The sequence below is a fragment of the Carlito syrichta genome, unplaced genomic scaffold (genome assembly GCF_000164805.1).
Source record: "Carlito syrichta isolate Samal-C Ts95f unplaced genomic scaffold, Tarsius_syrichta-2.0.1 Scaffold306821, whole genome shotgun sequence".
In the NCBI taxonomy this organism is placed as follows: domain Eukaryota; kingdom Metazoa; phylum Chordata; class Mammalia; order Primates; family Tarsiidae; genus Carlito; species Carlito syrichta.
This window is the reverse complement of record NW_007250917.1, coordinates 309,039-329,385: the sequence shown is the minus strand read 5'-3', so window position 1 is coordinate 329,385 and position 20,347 is coordinate 309,039. Positions and strand designations below refer to the sequence as shown.

At 49.9% G+C, this 20,347-nt stretch overlaps 1 protein-coding gene across 1 annotated transcript in view; it reads left to right on the top strand.

The window, feature by feature from the left end:
- The window catches only part of EP400 (E1A binding protein p400), a 117,488-nt gene that overhangs the window by 74,319 nt on the left and 22,822 nt on the right, over positions 1 to 20,347 (top strand). Inside the window, exons 32-46 of the mRNA XM_021715187.1 lie at positions 3,956 to 4,067; positions 4,224 to 4,367; positions 9,883 to 10,038; positions 10,222 to 10,305; positions 11,036 to 11,170; positions 11,489 to 11,533; positions 11,615 to 11,768; positions 12,100 to 12,341; positions 12,480 to 12,653; positions 15,400 to 15,536; positions 15,681 to 15,737; positions 17,189 to 17,267; positions 17,385 to 17,642; positions 18,987 to 19,032; positions 19,111 to 19,220. Of these exons, the coding sequence (XP_021570862.1) occupies positions 3,956 to 4,067; positions 4,224 to 4,367; positions 9,883 to 10,038; positions 10,222 to 10,305; positions 11,036 to 11,170; positions 11,489 to 11,533; positions 11,615 to 11,768; positions 12,100 to 12,341; positions 12,480 to 12,653; positions 15,400 to 15,536; positions 15,681 to 15,737; positions 17,189 to 17,267; positions 17,385 to 17,642; positions 18,987 to 19,032; positions 19,111 to 19,220 (1,933 nt within the window). The remainder of the gene's footprint in view (positions 1 to 3,955; positions 4,068 to 4,223; positions 4,368 to 9,882; positions 10,039 to 10,221; positions 10,306 to 11,035; positions 11,171 to 11,488; positions 11,534 to 11,614; positions 11,769 to 12,099; positions 12,342 to 12,479; positions 12,654 to 15,399; positions 15,537 to 15,680; positions 15,738 to 17,188; positions 17,268 to 17,384; positions 17,643 to 18,986; positions 19,033 to 19,110; positions 19,221 to 20,347) is intronic.

The window sequence follows — 20,347 nt, the reverse complement described above, 5'->3', positions numbered from 1 at the left end:
AGTTGCCCAGGCTGGTTTCAAACCCACGGACTCAAACAGTTCACTCGCCTCGGCCTCCCAAAGTGCTGGGATTACAGTCTGAGCCACTGAGCCTGGCCTGAGGACCCATATCTTAAAGGGACAGCTTATATTTTGGGTTGTTTTCACTGTTATGAAGTATAAAATATCTGTTAGTGAAATGGCTTTTGAAAGAATTTAAGTCTGTTATTATTACCTTTAAGCATTTTAACCATGAAAATTATAATTGTCAATATATAATTGGTGAAAATGAGGAAGGTCTATTGTATCTTTCTTTCTTTTTTTGAGTTGGGGGAGTCTCTATGGCCAAGGCTGGAGTGCAGTGGCACAGTCATGGCTCATCATAGCCTGGACCTCCTGGGGTCAGGCAAACCTTTCACCTTAGCCTCCAAAGTAGCTAGGACTGCAGGTACATGCCACCATGCCCAGCTAATTAAAAAATTTTTTTGTAGAGAAGAGGTTATGTTATGTTGCCCAAGCTGGTCTTGAATTTCTGTTCTCAAGCAATCCTTTTGCTTCTGTCTCCCAGAGTGTTGGGATTACAGGTGTGAGCCACTGCTCCCAGCCTACTATACATTTCTAAATTTTTAAAGATATTTAATGCTAGGGTGTAATAATAGGATATTTACCTTGTTTCTTGTGTATTTTGTGCTTGACTGTGTGGTAGGCACAGGCTGTGCTTCCTGTCCTGTGTTGTGTCAGTTCCCAGGTACCGGGATCTGAGGCCGATGTGGCCATGGGGTAAGGTCTCAGGGGGTGAGACCCTGGACTTGAAACCCCAGTCCATGCTCTTAACCACTTGATGTTATAGTAATCCTCATGCTGTAATTTAGTAGCTTTATTATTATTTTCCTTACTGGAAATGCATTATGTGTTCGTTGAGGAAAAAAGGTAAGCATGTAAAGAAAAATAAGCATTCTGCAGAGACAGCAACTATTTGCATTCTGATGTATATCTTGCCAGACATTTTTCTAATTCTTTTGGAGTGCTTGCATGATCAGTCTTACTTTGTAACCTTTTTTTCTAGCAACACATTATGAGTGTATTACCATGGTGATGGATATACATTTGGTACATAGTTTATTTTGAATGAATAAGGTTTCGTTGTGTGGTCCCCTCCTTATTGTTTGTACTTTAGCAATTACTTGCTAGAAATTGGAAAAATATTGTTTTCTCAGTAGCCACAAAATATCTAAAATACTCAACAACGATCTTGGCAGTGAGGGAAGGATGCCTCTGAAGTGAGGGGTAAGGTTATATGGAGGGTTGTATGGTAAGGTGAGTAGTGGGAAGATCTGCTATGTTGGTGGGGAGACTTAGTTCATAAAAAGGTGACATTTCCCCAAAGTCATATCATTGTAGGGAAAACCCTCCTGGGGGCGAGTGTGTATGAGCATACAAGTTAGGTGAGACCTCATCTCTACAATAAATCAAAAAAATCAGCCGGGCGTGGTAGCATACGCCTGTAATTCCGGCTACTTGGAAAGCTGAGGCGGAAGGATCGCCGGAGCCCAGCAGGTCGAGGCTGCGGTGGCCAGGAGCAGCCACTGCACTCCAGTCTGGGCGACAGAGTAAGACTCCAACCCAAACTTGTGGGTATGAGCACACAAGTTAGGAGCCTGGAGTGGGCGGCTCCGACGGAGGTATGGTGGTGAAGGCCCGGTAGGAAGTATGTGCCCCGTGCACCTGAACCACCTCAGGGACAGAGAGTCTGGCATGGGGTGCTTACGTGCCACAAGGGCGGCCTCCTGCTGTCATCGGAGGACGCCTAGACTGTGGACATGCTGCTCGCACCTTGCTCCCCAAGAGCAAGAGGCCAGGGCTGCAGTGCTGTGCATATGCATGAGCATGGTCCCGGTAGACTGAGGACTTGACTGTGAGAAGTGGAGCAGCAGTCTCAGAGCAGGCTGGCAGAGGCAGAGCCTAGAGTCTACATACTCACACAGATCCAGAGGGCAGGAGGCAGACTCAGAGGTCGTGGAGCAGGGATCTAGGAATCGCAGAGACACCACGGGCCAAGTGGGCAGATGAGTGATGGGGGACCCTTTGGGGCTCCTGTGGCAAGCAAAGGGTTAAGTGGCTCCTGAAAACCTAGTAGGAAGATACAGAATCCCCTGATTTTAAAAAGGGAGAGCAGAAGCCGGGCTCGGTGGCTCAGCCTATAATCCCGTACCTTTGGGAGATTGAGGTGAATGAATTGCCTGAGCCCGTGGGTTCGAGACCCGCCTGGGCAACTTGGTGAGACCTCATCTCTACAATAAATCAAAAAAATCAGCCGGGCGTGGTAGCATACTCCTTAATTCCGGCTACTTGGAAGGCTGAGGCGGAAGGATCGCCGGAGCCCAGCAGGTCGAGTCTGGGCAACAGAGTAAGACTCCGACTCAAAAAAAAAAAAAAAAAGGGAGAGCAGGAACCTGTGCATGTGCCCAGTCCATTTCAAGGGGCCAAAAAGCACAAGAAACTTCTTCAGCTCCCAGGAAGGGAGTGCAAATCTGGCGTGCGAAGAACCCCCTCTTCATAAGCTCCAAACAGGCGGGGACCAATGTGCCAGCTCGCCTGACTGGAGACAGGAGCTTCCACGTGCCAGTGCTGGGAGGTGTGCTAACCTTTTGAAAGCGGCCTGGCAAGGTATGTTGATAATGAAACGACACGTGTCTCTTGCTGCCAGGAACTCTGTCCTGCGATCTGAGGGTGTCCCTCGCAGCTTTGCCGTGTGCCACAAAGCAGGAGCCGGGGGCGCCCATCGCTGGGGCAGAGCCATCCCACGGTGATGAGCAGCCAGTCAGAAAGGGGTTCGTCTGAAGGCGTTTCTGTCTCACGCTCTGTGCGGAGTGCAGGCGCCAGAAGCGCGTAGCGTGGCAGGTGCTGCCCGCACCCTGATGCTTAGTGCGTGGCCATGTGCCTGGGAGAAAGACGGGGAGGTCAGCAGCCCTTCCCTGACCCAACAGTGAAAGCACGACTGCTCAAAGAAAGTGCCCACCAAGGTGTGCGCTGTCACCCTAGGTGAAGTGGCGTCTTTTTTACTGCACATATACAAACTAAGGTGGGTGAAAATGCTACCGCCACATTTTAGCGGTATCTCAGGGTGGGGTGATTGGAATTCAGGTGGGGTTTTTGTAAATTTTTCCCTTATGCTTTTATATAATCCAGTTATCTACTATGAGCGTGTGTTGATATAATCACGAAAGAGTAGATTTTCATTTGAGGGCCATGAAAGTGTCCCAGGTGCTCCTGTGCTGTTGATTAAGCATTTGTTCTCCTTATCTCTGTGGAAATCTTCCTGTTGAAGTTGTTTTGTTTGTGTTTCTTGAGTGTCAGCATTTTATATGCAGATGAGCCTTGTGAAGACGTGGCCAGCACATGGGGCCTGTTCTGCCACCCTGGTCACACCATCTCAGGAAAGATGTGTGCCTTGGTGCCATGGCCCCATTGTCCATCAAGTGGGGTCGTGTCCACACCTCACAAGTGTTAACTGAGTATCCGCTGTGGGCCTGACAGCATGCAGGGGTTAGAAAGATGGAAGTGGCCGGTCACATGGGAGTGAGAAGTCTCGTGTGTTTAACAAGCAGGTCCGTGAACTGACTGACCCGCCTGCCAGGCTTGAAACGCTCAGAGAAAGCTGCCTCTCAAGATGCAGCTGGAGAAACAGGGGGCATTCTCAGGCTGAGACTGGCGGGAGAAAGCCAGAGTGGCAGGCAGGAGGATGGGGCGAGATGGCCCAGAGGCTTTTAGGGGCTGCCTGTCCTGCTGCCCAGAAAGCTGAGTTTGGAGGGGCATTGACTGATGGTGGCCTTTGGCAGCCTGTGGAGGCACCAGCCGAACAGGTGCTGACCAGAGAAAAAAGGGGCGCCGTCTCTGCAGTCACCATCTGCATTGTCATTGTGTTTCCAGGTGACTGACTGGCTTTCTTGTGTCTATGCTTGTATCTTGGTTGCAGGCTTGTGAGTGGCAATTCCATCGAAGAGAAATTGTTGAAAAATGGAACTAAAGATTTGATTCGAGAAGTAGCTGCTCAGGGAAATGACTATTCCATGGCGTTCCTGACTCAGGTATTCCTGTGCTGACTTTTTGCACATGCAGAACAGAATCACGTGGCTCACCGTGCGGTCATGAGCAATAACTGCCTGGGGTTTTTCCCTGGCACGTAGGTCAGGCAGGAAATTGTGTCCTTTTTCCTGGAGAATAACATGCATTTTCCTGTGCAGCGAACTATCCAGGAGCTGTTTGAGGTCTACTCTCCTGTGGACGATGCTGGCTTCCCAGTCAAAGCGGAGGAGTTCGTGGTGCTCTCTCAGGAGCCTTCCGTCACGGAAACCATCGCTCCCAAGATTGCAAGACCTTTTATAGAGGTGAGGGTGGACCTGGGCAGCCTGCGAGCCATGTGCTTGGGGCCTTAGGATAGCCATGCCCCTCTCCAGGCCTGCAGGCTTGGTCCAGCTCCCTTTTCCCTGGCCTGTTAGCCCCCTGCCTTCCTGCCTCCTTTCTTCCTTCCTTCCTTCCATCGGTCCGTTTGTCCGTCGTTGAATTTCCACTGTGAGTAAAGGTGGAGGGAATAGTGGCAAAGATGATGTGGCCTCGTGCCTTTGTCACCCCGTTTCAGCAGTTGTCACCATTGCATGAGCTCTTCTGAGCCTCACTTAATCTCTCTGTCAGCCTGAGCACCCTCACCTGCCCTGGGGGGCATCTGTCTGTGCTGCTCCCTATGGCCCCCCAGTTGACTGTCTCAGCTTCACCTTGGAATAGATCAGTCACTGGCCCATGTGGCCACTGAACCTAGAAATGTGGTTGACCTGCACTGGGGGCACTGATAGGTAGACGTAGCCCATTTTGAAGACTCAGTAGAGAAGAGAACATACGCTATCTCATTATACTTCTTTTTCTTTCTTTTTTTTTTTTTTGAGTTGAAGTCTCACTCCGTCATCCAGGCTGGAGTGCAGTGGCAAGCTCATGACCACCCTAGCATTGACCTTCTGGGCTCAGGTGATCCTTCCACCTCGGTCTTCCAAGTAGCTGGAACTACAGGTGTATGGTACCATGCCCAGCTAATATTTTGATTTATTGTAGATTCGAGGTCTCACCAAGTTGCCCAGGCTGTTCTTGAACCTGTAGGCTCAGGCAGTGCCCTCAACTTGGCCTCCCAAAGTGCTGGAATTACAGGCCTGAGCCATTGCGCCTGGCCTCATTGCTATTTCTTTATGTGGAAGTGATAATATTTTGCATATTGGGCTACATAAATATTGCACTCTTTTAATGTGGGCACCAGAAGTTTCTGGATTGCATGGGTGGGTCATGTGATATCCCTTTGGGGTGCTGCTGTGCAGACACATCACAGACTTCTGTTGGGGCTGCCGTCTTCCTTCTCTGTCCCCGTGGCTCCCTGCCAAGACCCATGCGCCCCTTGGGGCCCTCCATGCTGGATTTGCAGGTCTTGGCTGTATTCACTTTCTGCATTCCTTCTCTCTCATTTTTCCCAGCACCAGGGAAGGGACTTTCTTTTCTCCAGATCTTGCCTCAGTTCCACGATTCTGTGCCTGTTACCTTGGAGGGACCAGGTGTCCCTGTGGCTCTGTTTGACCACAGTGTTTGACTGCGTTGACGTCTCTCCTGCTTTTCGTTGCTGGGAAAGCATCTAAGGCTAGACCACGTGTGACATGCAGCCCCTTAGCTTGTGCCCAACACTCAAGCCTGAGCTGCAGCCCGTGGTGGTCGCCACCTCCTTGCCTGAGCTCAGCTGTTCTTTCCTACCACAGTGCAGACTCGCCGTCCTGCTTCCATTTCTAGAGATTGATTATTCAGTTATGGAACAAAAAACAAACACATGAGGTATAACAGTCTTAGTCTGTTTGTGCCACTGTAGAAGAATGCCTGAGACTGGGTTATTTATCAGGAAAAAAGGTTTATTTGGCTCACAGCTTTGATGACTGAGAAGTTCAGGCTTGACCATCTGGTAAGGGCCTCAGGCTACTGCCACCCAGGGCGGAAGGGAAGGGAGCCCATGTGTGGAGGTCACATGGCGAGAGAGGAAGCGAGTGAGGAGGGGTGGTGCCAGTCTCTGTTTAACCTCAACTCTCAGGGGAACTGACAGATGAAGGACTCACCCCCTGCCTGTTCCTGAGGGATCTGCCCCCATGACCCAGTTTGGGATCACATTTCAACATGGTGCTTGGAGGGGACACCATCCAGACCTTAGCAGCAGCCCTGGAGACTTTCTAGTGAAAAGCCAATCTCTTGCACCAGAGCCTCACTTCCCTCATAGAGACAGCCACTACTAGCACTTTCTCACATTTCCTTCCAAAGGTTTTCTGTGTATAATTTGCCTTGCACAGAAACATCTTCCAGATTGTTCTAGATTAGGAAGTGTAGATCAACCTCATGTGTTAAAAAAAAAAGGGGGGGTTATTTGGGAGACCGAGGCAGGAGGATTGCTCAGGGCCAGGAGTTCAAGACCAGCCTGGACAATATAGCAAGGCTCCATCTCTAAAAAGAAGAAAATAAAAATTAGCCTGGTGTGGTGGCATGTACTTGTAGTCCCAGCTACTCTGGAGGCTGAGATGAGCCCAGGAGTTGAAGGCTGCAGTAAGCTCTAATTGCACCACTGCTCTCCAGCCCGGATAACAGAGTGAGACTCTGTCTCTAAAAAGAAAATAAAACATCAAATAAAAGGAATGTATGCATAAGGCTGAAAAGGAAATTTAAACAACACAGAAGGGTAGTAGGGAAAAGCAGCTTCTCTCCCAGAGTTAACCATGTGATCACTGCTTAAAAGCTCACACGCGTGCTTGAAGAGCAGTGTAGGCCTGTGTGCATACCAGCATATGATGTGAGCATATCATATGCTCTTGGTGTTTTCCTTAACAGTGATTTTATTCCATATTGGTTTTGTTGTTTCGAGGCAGTGTGGTATTTGCACATATAGGTTCTTTTGACACATCCTTATTCAGTGTCTAGGCAGTGAGCATGTAGCATCAGAAGACAACAAAGATTTAACCTGTAATACTGCTTATATTTTAGCAAGGAAAGCAGCAAAAACAAGTGAGTAAAACATGTAATTCACTCAAGTGAAAAGGGGTAATGTGTGGAGGTCACAACAGCAGGTGTCCACGTGGCTGAGAAGTGGGCAGGACATGGCCAGGTGATGTCTGGCCATGTGGGAGCCCTAGAAAGGTTTGCGTTCAGCTGTGGGCTGGTCTGGTGTGGTTGAAGCCCATCCTTCTGCCTCCTGTGTTGAGATGAGAACATGGTAGGGCCAGGGCAGCCTGGGAACCATTTAGGAGACCCAGAGCAGTGAGCCTGGTGGGCAGGTGGGGCAGCAGTGGGGTTTTCGGAAGGCAGAGGGGAGGAGGGCGGGTCCCCACTGCTTGACCAGTCCCCAGATGGAAAGTTTGGGTAGTGTTGGTCTCGCCAGTGTGATCACCTCTGCGGTTAGCACTCTGCCTGGTGGCCGGCAATTCTTCTACCGGTGACAGTGCTCCTCAGTGGGTTTGTGCTTGAGTGCGGTTTTATGACGCATTGTTGCTGATCTATGAAAGTATACAGAAAAGTTGCCGCACCATGAAGATTCAGCTGGGCAAGTTTTCACAGAATGAGGGCATGTAGTACCCAGATCTGGTCAAGGAGGAAGGCGTGGCCAGCACGTCAAAGACCCCTCCCCCCAGCCATGTCTTCCCTGCCGTGGCGGCTCTTGTGACAGACTGTGTGATTGAAACTGTGTCGCCTGACTTTGAATTTTATGTAAATGGGTCCTTTTATTTTGAGTCTGTCTTCTTCTCATTGCTCAGCGTGTTCTGTTGTGTGACTGTCACACTTCACCAGATGCCCTGTGCATGGGTGTTGTGGAATGTCACTTTGAATCGTGCTGCTGTGACTATTTTTATATGTCTATTTTGGTAAACCCGCGTATGCATCTCCATCGAATATATGCCTTGGGTGGAGCTCCTGGCCATCGGGCTTCATGCACTCGCCTTCCATAGAGGCTGGTCTGGTTTTCCACAGGAGGCTGCAGGTAGCTCTCCAGCTGGCCATGGGCACGCCAGATCACCAGGTGCTGCCGCCACCATGTGGAATTGCCAGCCCTTTCACATTAGTCATTCAGGAAGATGCCCAGGAGTCTCTTGCTGTAGTTTTAGTTTGCATTTTGCTGTTGGCTGTTGAATTTGAGCACCTCTTAGTATGTCTACTAGCAGTTTGGATACTTTTCAAAGGAGTGCCTGTCCAGCTGGGCTGTCTTTTTTTTTTTTTCTTGATTTGGAGTCTCACTCTGTCATCCAGGCTGGAGTGCAGTGGCCCACTGACGGCCACCCCAGCGTTGACCTGCTGGACTCAGGCGGTTCTTCCGCCTCAGCCTTCCAAGTAGCTGGAACTACAGACGTGCATTCCTACGCCTGGCTAATTTTTTGATTTATTGTAGAGATGAAGTCTTGCTAAGTTTACCAGGCTGTTCTTGAACCCTTGGGCTCAGGCATTCCCCTCATCTCAGCCTCCCAAAGTGCTGGGATTACAGGCTTGAGCCACCATGTCTGGCTATCTCTTTTTCTTACTGGCTTATTGGAGTCTTTATATGTTCTAGATACTGGGCCTTTGTGTGACACACATTATCTGTCTTTCCCAGTCTGTGGTTTGCCTTTTTTAATGCTATCTTTTTTTTTTTTTTTTGAGTTGGAGTCTCCCTCTGTCACCCAGACTAGAGTGCGGTGGCCGCTCTCAGCCACCGCAGCCTCTACCTGCTGGGCTCCGGTGATCCTTCCACCTCAGCCTTCCAAGTAGCCGGAATTACAGGCACACACTACCATGCCTGGCTGATTTTTGATTTCTTGTAGAGTTGAGGTCTCGCCAAGTTGCCCAGGCGGGTCTCGAACCCGCGGGCTCAGTCAGTTCACTCACCTTGGCCTCCCAAAGGCGCAGGATTACAGGCTGAGCCACCGAGCCCGGCTAATGCTATCTTTTGATGAGCAGAGAGATGCCTCATCTGAATACCATCCAGGGACCTCGTCTTCTGTCAGAGCTCTTGTGTTCTGCTAAGAATCTCTGCCCTCCCTAATGTTTCCATCCTTTGTTTTCTTCTATGTGTTTCATTGTTTTATTTTTGCTAATTAGGTGCACGATCTGTTTGAAAATAAGTTCTTTGTGTAGTGTGAGGTAGGGTTCTATTTTAAACTTTGCAGATTTTGCTAGGTTGCCCAGGAAATGGTCTGTACCAGTTTTTAATTTGTATCTTCTAACTAAAAACTGCATCCCTATCTTCGGTGCAAGGTCCTTGGCCCACCTCTACCAGTACTTACCAAGTATGTGTTCCTAGCTGTGTTGACAGGTGAACCAGTGGTGTCTCCATGCATTAACTTGCATTTCTTGAGCCATGGTCATGCTGACACATGTGCTGCCAGCTATGTTACGTTTCTGTGAGGTCTTGCTCTGGCTGCTGTGGCGCTGGCTATTCACCTTCTGTCTGTGCCATGGATAGTAGCCACCGCCCTGTTCTCTGTTCTCTGGGATCAGGGTTCATAGTGGTATGCGTCAGACTGAGACGGAGCCTGTGTACTCCTCTGGCGCTGGCAGCCTCAACCCCACCTTGCAAGTTGGCGTGCTTTCCTGTGTTACTCGTCAGCTCTTCTGTGGGGTTTGCCTGGCCAATGTGACAGTGTTTTGGAAGGCCCAGGAGGTTTCTCACATTTCCTTTCTATATCTCCTGAGTGCCTTATCATTTTACACCTGTAAGAGGATTTCAGGGAAGAAATGCATTATCTCAATAGAAGCTCAGCAACTGTTTACGTCGGTGGCATCTGTGTTAGCTTTATACAGGGCAGTTCTGTTTCAAAATTCTTTACTGTAAAAAGCAGATAAACGTACTCTAAAGTGGAATGTCCTTAGGCCCTCAAGAGCATTGAGTATCTGGAGGAAGATGCACAAAAGTCCCTCGAGGAAGCAGTGACTGTATCACATCCTGACATGTCATCAGACGCAGACAGCACCAGGTGCCGTGACGCGCCATCCCAGTTGGAAGAGCTCGCCGACTTCATGGAACAGGTGCGGGGTATTTTCTTTTAATCGCTAAGTATTTTAAAAATTTGATCATTCTATAAAATATTTCTTATTTACTTTAACCAAGAACAATCACTTTTTTAATTTAAATGTGGGTGAGTAGGTTTTAAAAGTATCTTTGACTAACTTACTGTTAAACCTATTCAAAAAAATATGTTTTTGAAACAGCTTACACCAATTGAAAAATATGCTTTAAATTACCTGGAATTGTTTCATACTTCCATTGAGCAAGAAAAAGAGAGAAATAGTGAGGTAAGAGGATCAACTTTTGATCAGTTTAACTTGTGAAAAATCTCAATATTTTTAATGTCAAATATGATTTGAAGTAAATGTGACTTTATTAAATTAAAGGAACAAAGCCCCAAGCCCACCAGTATAGGACTTAAACGTAAAATAAACTTAAAATGGTCCAGATGCTCACGCCTGTAATCCCAGAATTTTGGAAGGCCAACAAGGGAGGATTGCTTGAGCCCAGGAGTTTGAGACCATTCTGGGCACCACTGCACAACCTCATTTCTACAAAAAAATCAAAACCTTAGCCAGGTGTGGTTGTTGCACATGCCTTTAGTCCTAGCTACTCAGGAAGCTGAGGCAGAAGGATTGCCTGAGCCTAGGAGGTTGAGGCTGCGGTGAGCCATGATCGTCCCATTGCACTCCAGCCTGGGTGACAGAGTAAGACTCTGACTCAAACAAAACAAAACTAAGTTAAAATGAAAAGAGTTTTGGAAAACCCTGTGTAGGCAATTGGGAAGCTTATCTTTACTTTGATGTCTTTTCATTTGATTTGTAGCAGCTTGGTATTAGATAGAAGGTCCTATGTTAAGAGTGTGGAGAGGTAGGGGCAGAAGCTATGTGGCAGCGAGACAGGAGAGAGACTCCCGTGCGACTAAGAGCCAGGAGAACAGGCTGGGGGCTGGGGGCACCGAGCAGGAGCTGCCTGTATCTGACCCTGGGAGGGGGCTCCTGATGTTCTTCCCGCCAGGATGCAGTGATGACTTCCATGAGGGAGTGGGAGTCCTGGAACCTGAGGACCCTGCAGGCCCGGGAGGCCCAGCTGCGGCTGGAGCAGGAAGAGGCGCGGCTCCTCACCTATACCCGCGAGGACGCCTACAGCATGGTAAGGCTGCCGACCTCACGCCCTCCTGCCTAGGAGCAGGTGTTCACTCAGGTTTGTTCAATCTGTGTATGTTTGTGTGAGAAAATGCCTGAGGAATCAGAACAGCTTAGTTCATGTACCAAAAGCATGATTTTCTTAATAGTTGCCTTGTTGTTGGAGATTTTCAGTTCAGTACTGAGTTTTCCTTGAGTCGTGCTGAGATTGTCATGTTGATGAGATGTACATGGAAGACTTCATAAGTACATGAAGGTTAATAACTTGTGGCTTACACATGGAGCTAAGACTATAAATTTTAACCATTGCCCATGTTCCCTGTAGGAATATGTCTGTGAAGATGCCGACGGACAAACAGACATCATGCCGGTGCGTAGTGTCCTTCTGTAGGGTCGAGTGGGCATGCGTCTGTTGGCTCTGCATCTCACAGCACTTTTCTTCTCTCTGCAGCTCTGGACCCCGCCCACACCCCCTCAGGATGACAATGATATCTACCTGGACTCGGTCATGTGTCTCATGTACGAAGCCACTCCCATCCCGGAGGCTAAGCTGCCACCCGTGTATGTGAGGAAAGAGCGGAAACGGCATAAGACGGACCCCTCAGGTGCACATCCCTGCTGGTGGGCATGACGGGGGTTGCTATACTTGTGCAGGGTCCCCAGATGCCATGGCTCTTCCTGCTGTCAAGTAGCCATATGCCCCTCCACGGCCTCTGGGCATGTGCACAGGTCTCTTGTCTCCTCCGAGGAAGCCTTTGCTTTTCCCGGCCTGTTGAGCAGTGGGTGTAGGACATGGCCTCGTCCTTAGCATGTGCTCTCCAAGCATGTGCTCTCTGGCCATGTGCTTCTGAATTTTCCTGCCTGGTTCCAATAGCCTGTGTCCCCTGGCATGGAGTCTCCTCATTCACTGTCCTGCTGAACGCGGCCTCTGTTCAGTTGCAGGCAGGAAGAAGAAGCAGCGTCATGGGGAGGCGGTTGTGCCCCCACGGTCTCTATTTGACCGAGCAACGCCAGGCATGCTGAAAATCCGCAGAGAGGGGAAGGAGCAGAAGAAGAACATTCTGCTGAAGCAGCAGACACAGTTTGCCAAGCCTTTGCCAACTTTCGCCAAACCAACAGCTGAGCCTGGTCAGGACAATCCCGAGTGGCTCATCAGTGAAGACTGGGCCCTGCTGCAGGTAGGCGGGTGTCACTGTCTTTCCCTCCCCCGCCTCCCCATGGTCAGATACATCCTGGTTACCATGACCACCTTGTGGGGAGTCCTTGGCAAGAGGGGCAGCCTCCTAGCTCAGAGCTTGTTTGCCTTCATCCTCCAGGCCGTGAAGCAGTTACTCGAGCTACCTTTGAACCTCACAGTCGTGTCACCTGCTCACACACCCAACTGGGATCTGGTCAGCGATGTCGTCAACTCCTGCAGCCGCGTCTACCGGTCTTCCAAGCAGTGCCGGCATCGCTATGAGAGTGTCATCATCCCACGGGAGGAAGGGAAGGTGAGCACCAGTTCCTTTGTCTCCTGGGAGAACACAGGTATGCACGACAGCCGCAGCCTGCAGTACTGGCGAGTCCTGCTCTTCACAGACTGGTCTTGCCCCTCCCCCAAGCCTGCGACAATGGGTCTCACTGACTGGGAGGACCTATCCTATGTCTGCCACCTGACACATGCAGCATCAGAGATGGCCATGTGTACTTGCTGGGATGGTGCTTGGTATTAGCAGCAGGCTGAGCGCCTGACATTTCATCTGACACCACCATCAGCACTGCCGTTGTCATCTGGAAGCTAGTGTGTCATAGAGTGTTGGGTCATATCTTTTTTTTTTAACGTAAAAGAAGATTTGGATGAGTGAAAGAGAACATTAGAACTTTCACTTTGTCTCATTCGTTAGCTTAAATAATTTGGTGCTGAGTTATGGGCTTGCAGTAGTGGCCTGACAAGCATGAACACTTGTCACTGATGTTTCAGGGTCAGCTCTGAGGGTTACAAGTGTTTGTTCACTTCTAGCACAGCCCTGTCATTGAAGAGGTCCGCTGTGTTTGGTGGCCTGACTCTGGAGAGTCTGTGCTACTCATCAGTGACGTGGCAGATGCTGTGCGGCTGGCTCTTCCATCACCTGTGTCATCTCTGTTTCTGTACCTGACTTTCTCCATGCAGCCCTGCCTTGCTGCTGGGCTGCTGCCTCTCCTCAGAACCATGCCCAAAGCATCCACAACAGGAGTGTCCACATATCCTGTCCTGCCAGCATTGCATGTGCTCTATACCCCTTGGAGTCAGGCCTTGCATCCGGGGCAGGTGCTGTGTCTGGTGTGCAGGGACAGGCGCTGTGGTCACATCCTCCTGCCTGGGACAGGCAGGGCTGATACAGTGGAGGCAGACATCCAGTGCTTTCCTTCAATTTGCTATTTTGTTTGTAATTTGTGAAAGTCACGTCCTCTACATATGGGTTAGGTCTGTGGCAGGATGAGAGTGCCACACTTGATTTGTTTCTGTAACCATTCTTTTAGTCATCTCAGTTTTTGTTTTCTGAAAACATTTGTCTCAAAGCATTTGTTTGCTTTTTTGTTTAAAATGAGAAAGCAAACTTTTTTCATAATGCCATCTTGGGTGCCTTTACCAATAAGACCGTTAGATCTTTCATGTCTTGGAAGCATTTATAATAATAACCTTTACCTTAATACAGAGAAAAGTTCCAACTTCTTTTTCTTTCATAGCTGATTTATGAAGTTAATCCAAAGAAAAAAGCAAAAAATATTGATAAGGTATGAAGGTGACGCTCTGAATAAGTTGGAGCACTCTGAGAGACTGTGCAGAGGAGCCGATGGCGAGATGCAGAGTTAACCTAGTATAGAAATCGCCAGAAACTTGGAACCTAGACACTCCTTGAGCGCCTCTCATTCCTGTGCTTGAAAGACTTGCTTCTGTGTACTCAAGGACCACACAGTGACTTGCCAAGCCCTGTAGGGGACATGCCGTGTCTCTGGGCTTCACAGCCTGACAAAGCCTGTGGTGGAGCATCCCCTCCTCTCTGAGCTCATGAGCTCTGCAGTGTCACATGCAGTGAGCATGCACAGTCAGAGCTTGCTCAGGAGCCCCTTACTGGATGCTCAGTCTTTCCTGCTGCTGGCTTTGGGTTGACTTGCTGCCCAGTGGTGTGTGGAGTACCTGGCCTTGGTCTTACGCTCCCTTCTCCTGCTGCCCTTTGCCCAATCTTACGATGCAGTGAAGGGGCTTCTGTATGTGGCACAGTGTTCAGAAAACAGACCCATGCAGCCTTGCACTTTGGTCTCCAGTTCTGACTGTCCTTGACAGTGGCCTGGGGATTTTGGGCATTCCTCTAGCAGGAGAAGACATAGACTTACACACAGTTGCGTATGTGTGTGTACCTGCATTCACATGGAAACATACGCGTGCATACTCACATGCACACAGATAGGTATGTGTGCCCCTGTCCAGCAACACCCACACCTGGGCTGTGCTGCTGGGCAGCATGGGAGTCTTGGTTTCCACCTGGGCACACTCACTCTGCAGTTCACAGGAAGGAATGTTTGGAGAAGCACAGAGGGACTAGCCCTGGGCGAGGAAGGAGAAGTTCTGAGTTCTAGTCATCACCAGGTACCTTTGGGACCCTGCCCAGATGGCCATTTGCTCTAAATCCTTGCAGGATGCCAGGGTATCTTGGGAGCAAGTAGGCGGCAGTTGAGAGGCCTTTGTTTTGGTGTGGGATTTGTGAAGGAAAGATGACCAGGTGCAAGTCGTGCTAAAGCTCCCTGGGAAGAGACTTTCCAGACTTCACTGAGCATGTGTCATTTGCATGGGCCCTCCCTGTCTACTGTGGGCAGAGAGATGTGGTGTTCATGGAGTTAGTGCTGCCCCTCAGTTTTGGTGGGAATCGGGAAGTGGGAAGATTCCCAGCCTGCTCCACGAAACCATCTGCCATGTGACCACAGGTACTTTGCACACCTGTTTTGTTTCCTCAACTGAAAGTGGGAGTTTCTCTTTGGGCAATTGTGAGGCTTACATGAGGCAATGTTTGGAAGGGGTTAGCACAGACTGGGGAATGTCACTAGCAGTCACAAATGTTGGCCACTTAATGTTGCCACTCTTATGTCTAGAAAAGAAGGGATCAGAAGAGGGAGTTTGCCCAGCTGTGGGGCATTAGCACTGGGCTTCCAGCTCGGTGAGCCCCATGTCCAGGGCAGCGTCTGTGCAATTTTGACACTTTCTCATCAATCTTATTTCAGAGTAAAAACAACCGTCCTCTCCGTACGAGCCAGATTTATGCCCAGGATGAGAACGCCACACACACTCAGCTGTACACAAACCACTTTGACTTAATGAAAATGACTGCGGGCAAGAGAAGCCCCCCCATCAAGCCTCTGTATGTTTCTCAAGTTCTTATTTTACATCAGTCACAACTGAGTAACTTGTGGGAAGTTTGGTTTCTGGGATGTGTTTTTAAGCTAGCCCCCTTCACTGTCTTTTCCATTGTTTAGTAATTGCTGTCTCATTTTTTGTACTACAGGCTTGGCATGAATCCTTTTCAGAAAAACCCCAAGCATGCCTCTGTGTTGGCAGAAAGGTATTTCTGTATTTATAATACATTTTTTACTGTTTCAAATTATTTCATTCAGTGTTCTCTAGAATTCACTACGTTTAGGTTGCATGTGGTGTGTTTGGGCATCACCTGGGCATGGGGCAGCTGTCCTTTAGCAGAGGAGGTTGGGAAGTTTGGAATCACCCAGATTTTATAAAACATAACTGTGGTTAAGTCTCGTGTTGATGGGGTGAGCGAGTCCACCAGCTCCTAGCTGCTGACTGGCCCCTGCTGCTGGCTCTGTGCCTGGTGTCACCAGGAGCAAGAGGGCTCAAACCTGGCCTCTTTGTGTCTGACGCGAGAGCTCAGCACAGGCAGGCCTCCCAGGAGTCACAAACGCAGCCTTTCTGGCACTGTAAAGACACATGGAGGCAGGTGGAGGTGCAGGGCCTGGGGATGTGCTCAGAGACATTTGCAGGAGAGGGGCATAGGGTCACCCAGAGAGGACTGCACCAAGCGAGGGCAGTGGTTCCTGGCAGCCGGGCTTCTGTGGGTGGAGGCTGCTGAGGCTGGGGCTCTCTGGCAGGCGTGAGGCTTGCCAAGGTGGTCATGAGTGCATCTGGCGCCTCCATGTGGGGTGTGCTGCTCGTCAAGCAGAAAAGGTGTGTTGAGGACATGCCCAGAATGTCTGGGGGCTTCCTCCAGGGCCTCTAGGTGGCTCATATGCATGTGTTCAGAGTGTCTGTGGAGCTCATTGTGCCACGAGGGAGAGCTTGTCAGCACATCCGGGAATGCACTAGTGGAGGGAACCGAGAGTCTTGGCAGCAGGGTTATGGGGATGAAACTTGGCTGGAATTAGGCAAGGCTGCATGGAGGACATGGCTCCTGGGAGTGTAGGTTGGGGCCTCAGCTGGGCAGCTTGTTTGGGGTTGCATTTTCCTTTTGTGTGCTGGGTTGAGGTTGGAGAGATTCAGTTTGTTTAAATACTTGTGGGGCAGGATAAAGAGTTGGGAAGATGAGGCCAAGAGGAGGGTGGAGTGGAGCCAAGCTGGTCTAGGGGCCCCTCGGCAGGCCAGGAGCTCAGGGTGGGCACAGCTACACATGGCTCCTGGCAGGACTGCAGGCCAGGAGAGGCTCTGCAGAGGGCCCTGGCCAGCGGGACAGAGGGTGGGGTACTGCAGTGAACAGCTTTCTTGCCCACAAGCATCTTGGGTGCCTCATACTCCTGTGCCCTGTGTGGATGAGGCTGAGCAGAGCAGACTGGGTCTCCAGCAGTGCGCTTTCTCAGCAGGGTGAGGCAGAGGTGCACTTGGATATCTGCCGCAGCCTCCCTTCTTCTTTCCAAGGCCCTCCTCACCACGGAGAGCCCCCAAGGTTGTCCCTTGCCTCTTGGGTTGGACTGGAGCTCTCCCAGCACCTGGCAGCTTGGGCTTTCTCAGCATTCATCTCTTCCAGAACATGTCTATTCACTGTTGACCTTGGCCTTTGTCTTCCAGTGGAATCAACTATGACAAGCCACTGCCTCCCATCCAGGTTGCATCTCTCCGTGCAGAGCGAATTGCAAAAGAGAAAAAGGTCTGGTACCCTGAGCCCTTCTGCTTGCATAGGAAAGTGGGGCAGCTATGGCTCCATCTGGGGGGTGTGCGAACTGGGTCCCCCTGTAATGACTTCTCTCCCTTCCTGGCCCCTCAGGCTCTGGCGGACCAACAGAAGGCGCAGCAACCTGCTGTGGCGCAGCCACCACCTCCACAGCCCCAGCCTGCACCGCCCCCACAGCAGCCTCCGCCACCGCTGCCACAGCCACAGGCAGCAGGCAACCAGCCACCAGCAGGACCACCTGCCGTCCAGCCACCACCACCACCACCTCAGCCTCAGCCCCAGCCGCAGCCTGTGCAGGCCCCAGCAAAGGGGCAGCCGGCTATAACGACCGTGGGCAGCACTGCTGTGCTGGTGAGCAGGGACCTCCTCACAGCCTCCCCTCCATGAGCAGTGGCCCACTCTGCTTGTTCACATGCTTTTTGTTGAAGTGAAGACCTCCTCCTCGTCGCACACATTCCAGCCTGCAGACTGGCCTTGAGGAAGCAGAGAGACGAGGACTTGCCCTGGAGGAAGTGCATGTCTTCAGCCAGATCCTCTGCTTGTCTCCCACAGGCTTCTGTGTGCTTAGTGATTGTTTTGGATTTGGGAGGTTGAGGCAGCTCTTTTGAGTGGCACTGATTGGGAACGTTGATGTTACCGGGGTTTTGTAAAGCATAGCTGACAAATTCTTTTCCTTTACTGCCTACATATGTGTAGAGCAAAGAGTGTTTGTGCCGATATGCAGACGGGGGCCGAAATAAGCTGCCTTCTCCTGAAAACATGTACACATGTGCTCACCCACCTGTGTGAATCTAAATGCCTGCTGGAGAAAAGCTGTACAATGCTTTGGGGTAGAAAGGAGAGAAAGGCAGAGTCGTGATCATGCGCTCTGGCTGTCCACATCCTTGGCAGCGCATCCCTGTACTGTGCGTGGCTGTATGTATGTGGCCCAGACATCAAAGTCACATGTACAGAATCACACTTGAGAAAACAGGATCTGTGCTGAATTGGGAAGCACACACTTGGGGCTGTCAGCCAGGTGCGGAAATATTTTTGTTACACCGAGCCATTTCCTCCCATTTTAAAAAAAATTATATTGGCTCTTGTGGAGTTTTTATGTGTACTCGGGCAACTTTGTTCTTTATTCATTCAAAAGTTCCTGCTTGCTCGGAAACTGTCACCGTGAGCAAGATGGCACTGACCATTTGTGCTCCAGTGGGGAGTCAGTCAGTCAGAGAGATCGCGATCTGCACAGCAGGTCATTTTAAATGCTGGCAGGAAGGAGGCAAGGTAGGATGAGTGAATTGGTTAGGAAGAATCTTTCCGGGGAGTTGGCAGTTGCGCTAAGGCCTCGGTGACAAGGAGTCAGACATGAGAAGGATGCGAACAACACATGCAGAGGCTCTGGGCTTGCCTGACGTGAGGGCCAGAAAGGTCAGGGTGGCCAGAGTCAGGTGATCAGGAACAGAGGGTGTAAGGGGCCAAGGTGGAGGGGTGGAGCAGTGGAGCGGCCAAGATGTGGAGAGATGGAGCTGTGTGGAGCTGGGAGGACTGGCAGGAGTTGGGAGGCCAAGTGGGGGCTGGAGCTGGACCTGGTCGCTGTGTGAATGTGGGTCAAGTTTGGATTTGATTCTGAATGAAGAGGGAAGCCACTGAAAGTTTTTGCAGGAGAGCGTTTGACATAAAATTCAAATGAGTTTTCTTTTTCTTAAATAGGCAGGAACCATTAAAACATCAGTTACTGGGACAAGCATACCGACTGGTAAGACAAATACAGAAATGTTGAAGTGAGAATTCGGCTTTTCCTCATCCTCCTGCCTTACGCCGCCTGTTTCTGCAGGTACTGTGAGCGGAAATGTTATTGTGAACACCATAGCGGGCGTTCCGGCTGCCACTTTTCAGTCCATCAACAAGCGCCTCGCTTCACCAGTGGCCCCTGGGACCTTGACCGTGAGTTGTCTGCATCTGGGGCTGCACACGATGACATTGTGTTCTGGGGACAGCTACAGCGCATTTGCTTTTTTTTTCCTTAATATTCCGTCAGTGAAAAAAGTGCTGATCTAGTTTGAATTTCATACAGTGAATAGCTGATTAATAGGATGGTTTCACAAACATTCAGGCATTTGGGGGATGGTTTCCATTTTGTATTTTGAGAGATGAGCTTCACGTGTATGTGTTGAAATTGTTTCCCCCAGAGTGACCTTCAGAGAGGAGGTAGGTGGATCTGAGGGAGTGTCGCTGATTCTGCTGATGCAAGTGTCCCCATGTGCATGTCGCTATGCTTGTGTGGGGAAGCACAGAGATGACAGCCCTCCGGGGGTGTTACGCTGGAGAGGAGGCCTGCATCATACAAGGGTGTGACTTGGTTTCATACATGTTACTAGAGTGTGTGCAAAGAACAGTTGGAACTCAGGAGAGGCAGCAGTCGATTTCCGTAGACTCTCTAGACCCTAGATTCAGGATGCTGTGGCTCCAGGCCCAGCCAGGCACAGAGGACACGCCCAGGCCAATATGCAGAACCGGCAAGTACCCTGGCACGCTCTCAGGAGACATGCTCTGGTGTCAAAGCCTCGTACTTCTTTTTGATATTTCACCAACAAAACAACACTGAGAGTAAGGAGCTTAGATTATATCCCAGTTTTCTGTTTGATCACAGACCCAGAGGAATTCTTCTCTAAATGAGGAGAAACAGTACTTCAAAATCAGTACAGCTTTGGCAAGTAGATGGTGTCTCTCTCTTGAGTTTTGAAAAGTGTCTTTTCTGTGAAGATGATGTTGCTGTAGTAATCTAGATAGTGTGGAACTGGCAAAAGGATAGACACGTAGATAATGGAATTGGGGCGAGAGTCCAGAAATAGACACACACTCACACATTTTCAATTGACATCACTAACAGTGCCAGGGGAATTCAATGGAGAAAGGATAATCCTGTCAATAGATGATGCTTTAAGGTTTGGGCAACCACCTGCAAACAGTGAATCTTGATCCATAACTTGCACTGCATATAAAAAGTTTCTCTTAGCCAGGCATGGTAGCACACACCTGTAGTTCCAGCTACTTGGAAGGCTGAGGCAGAA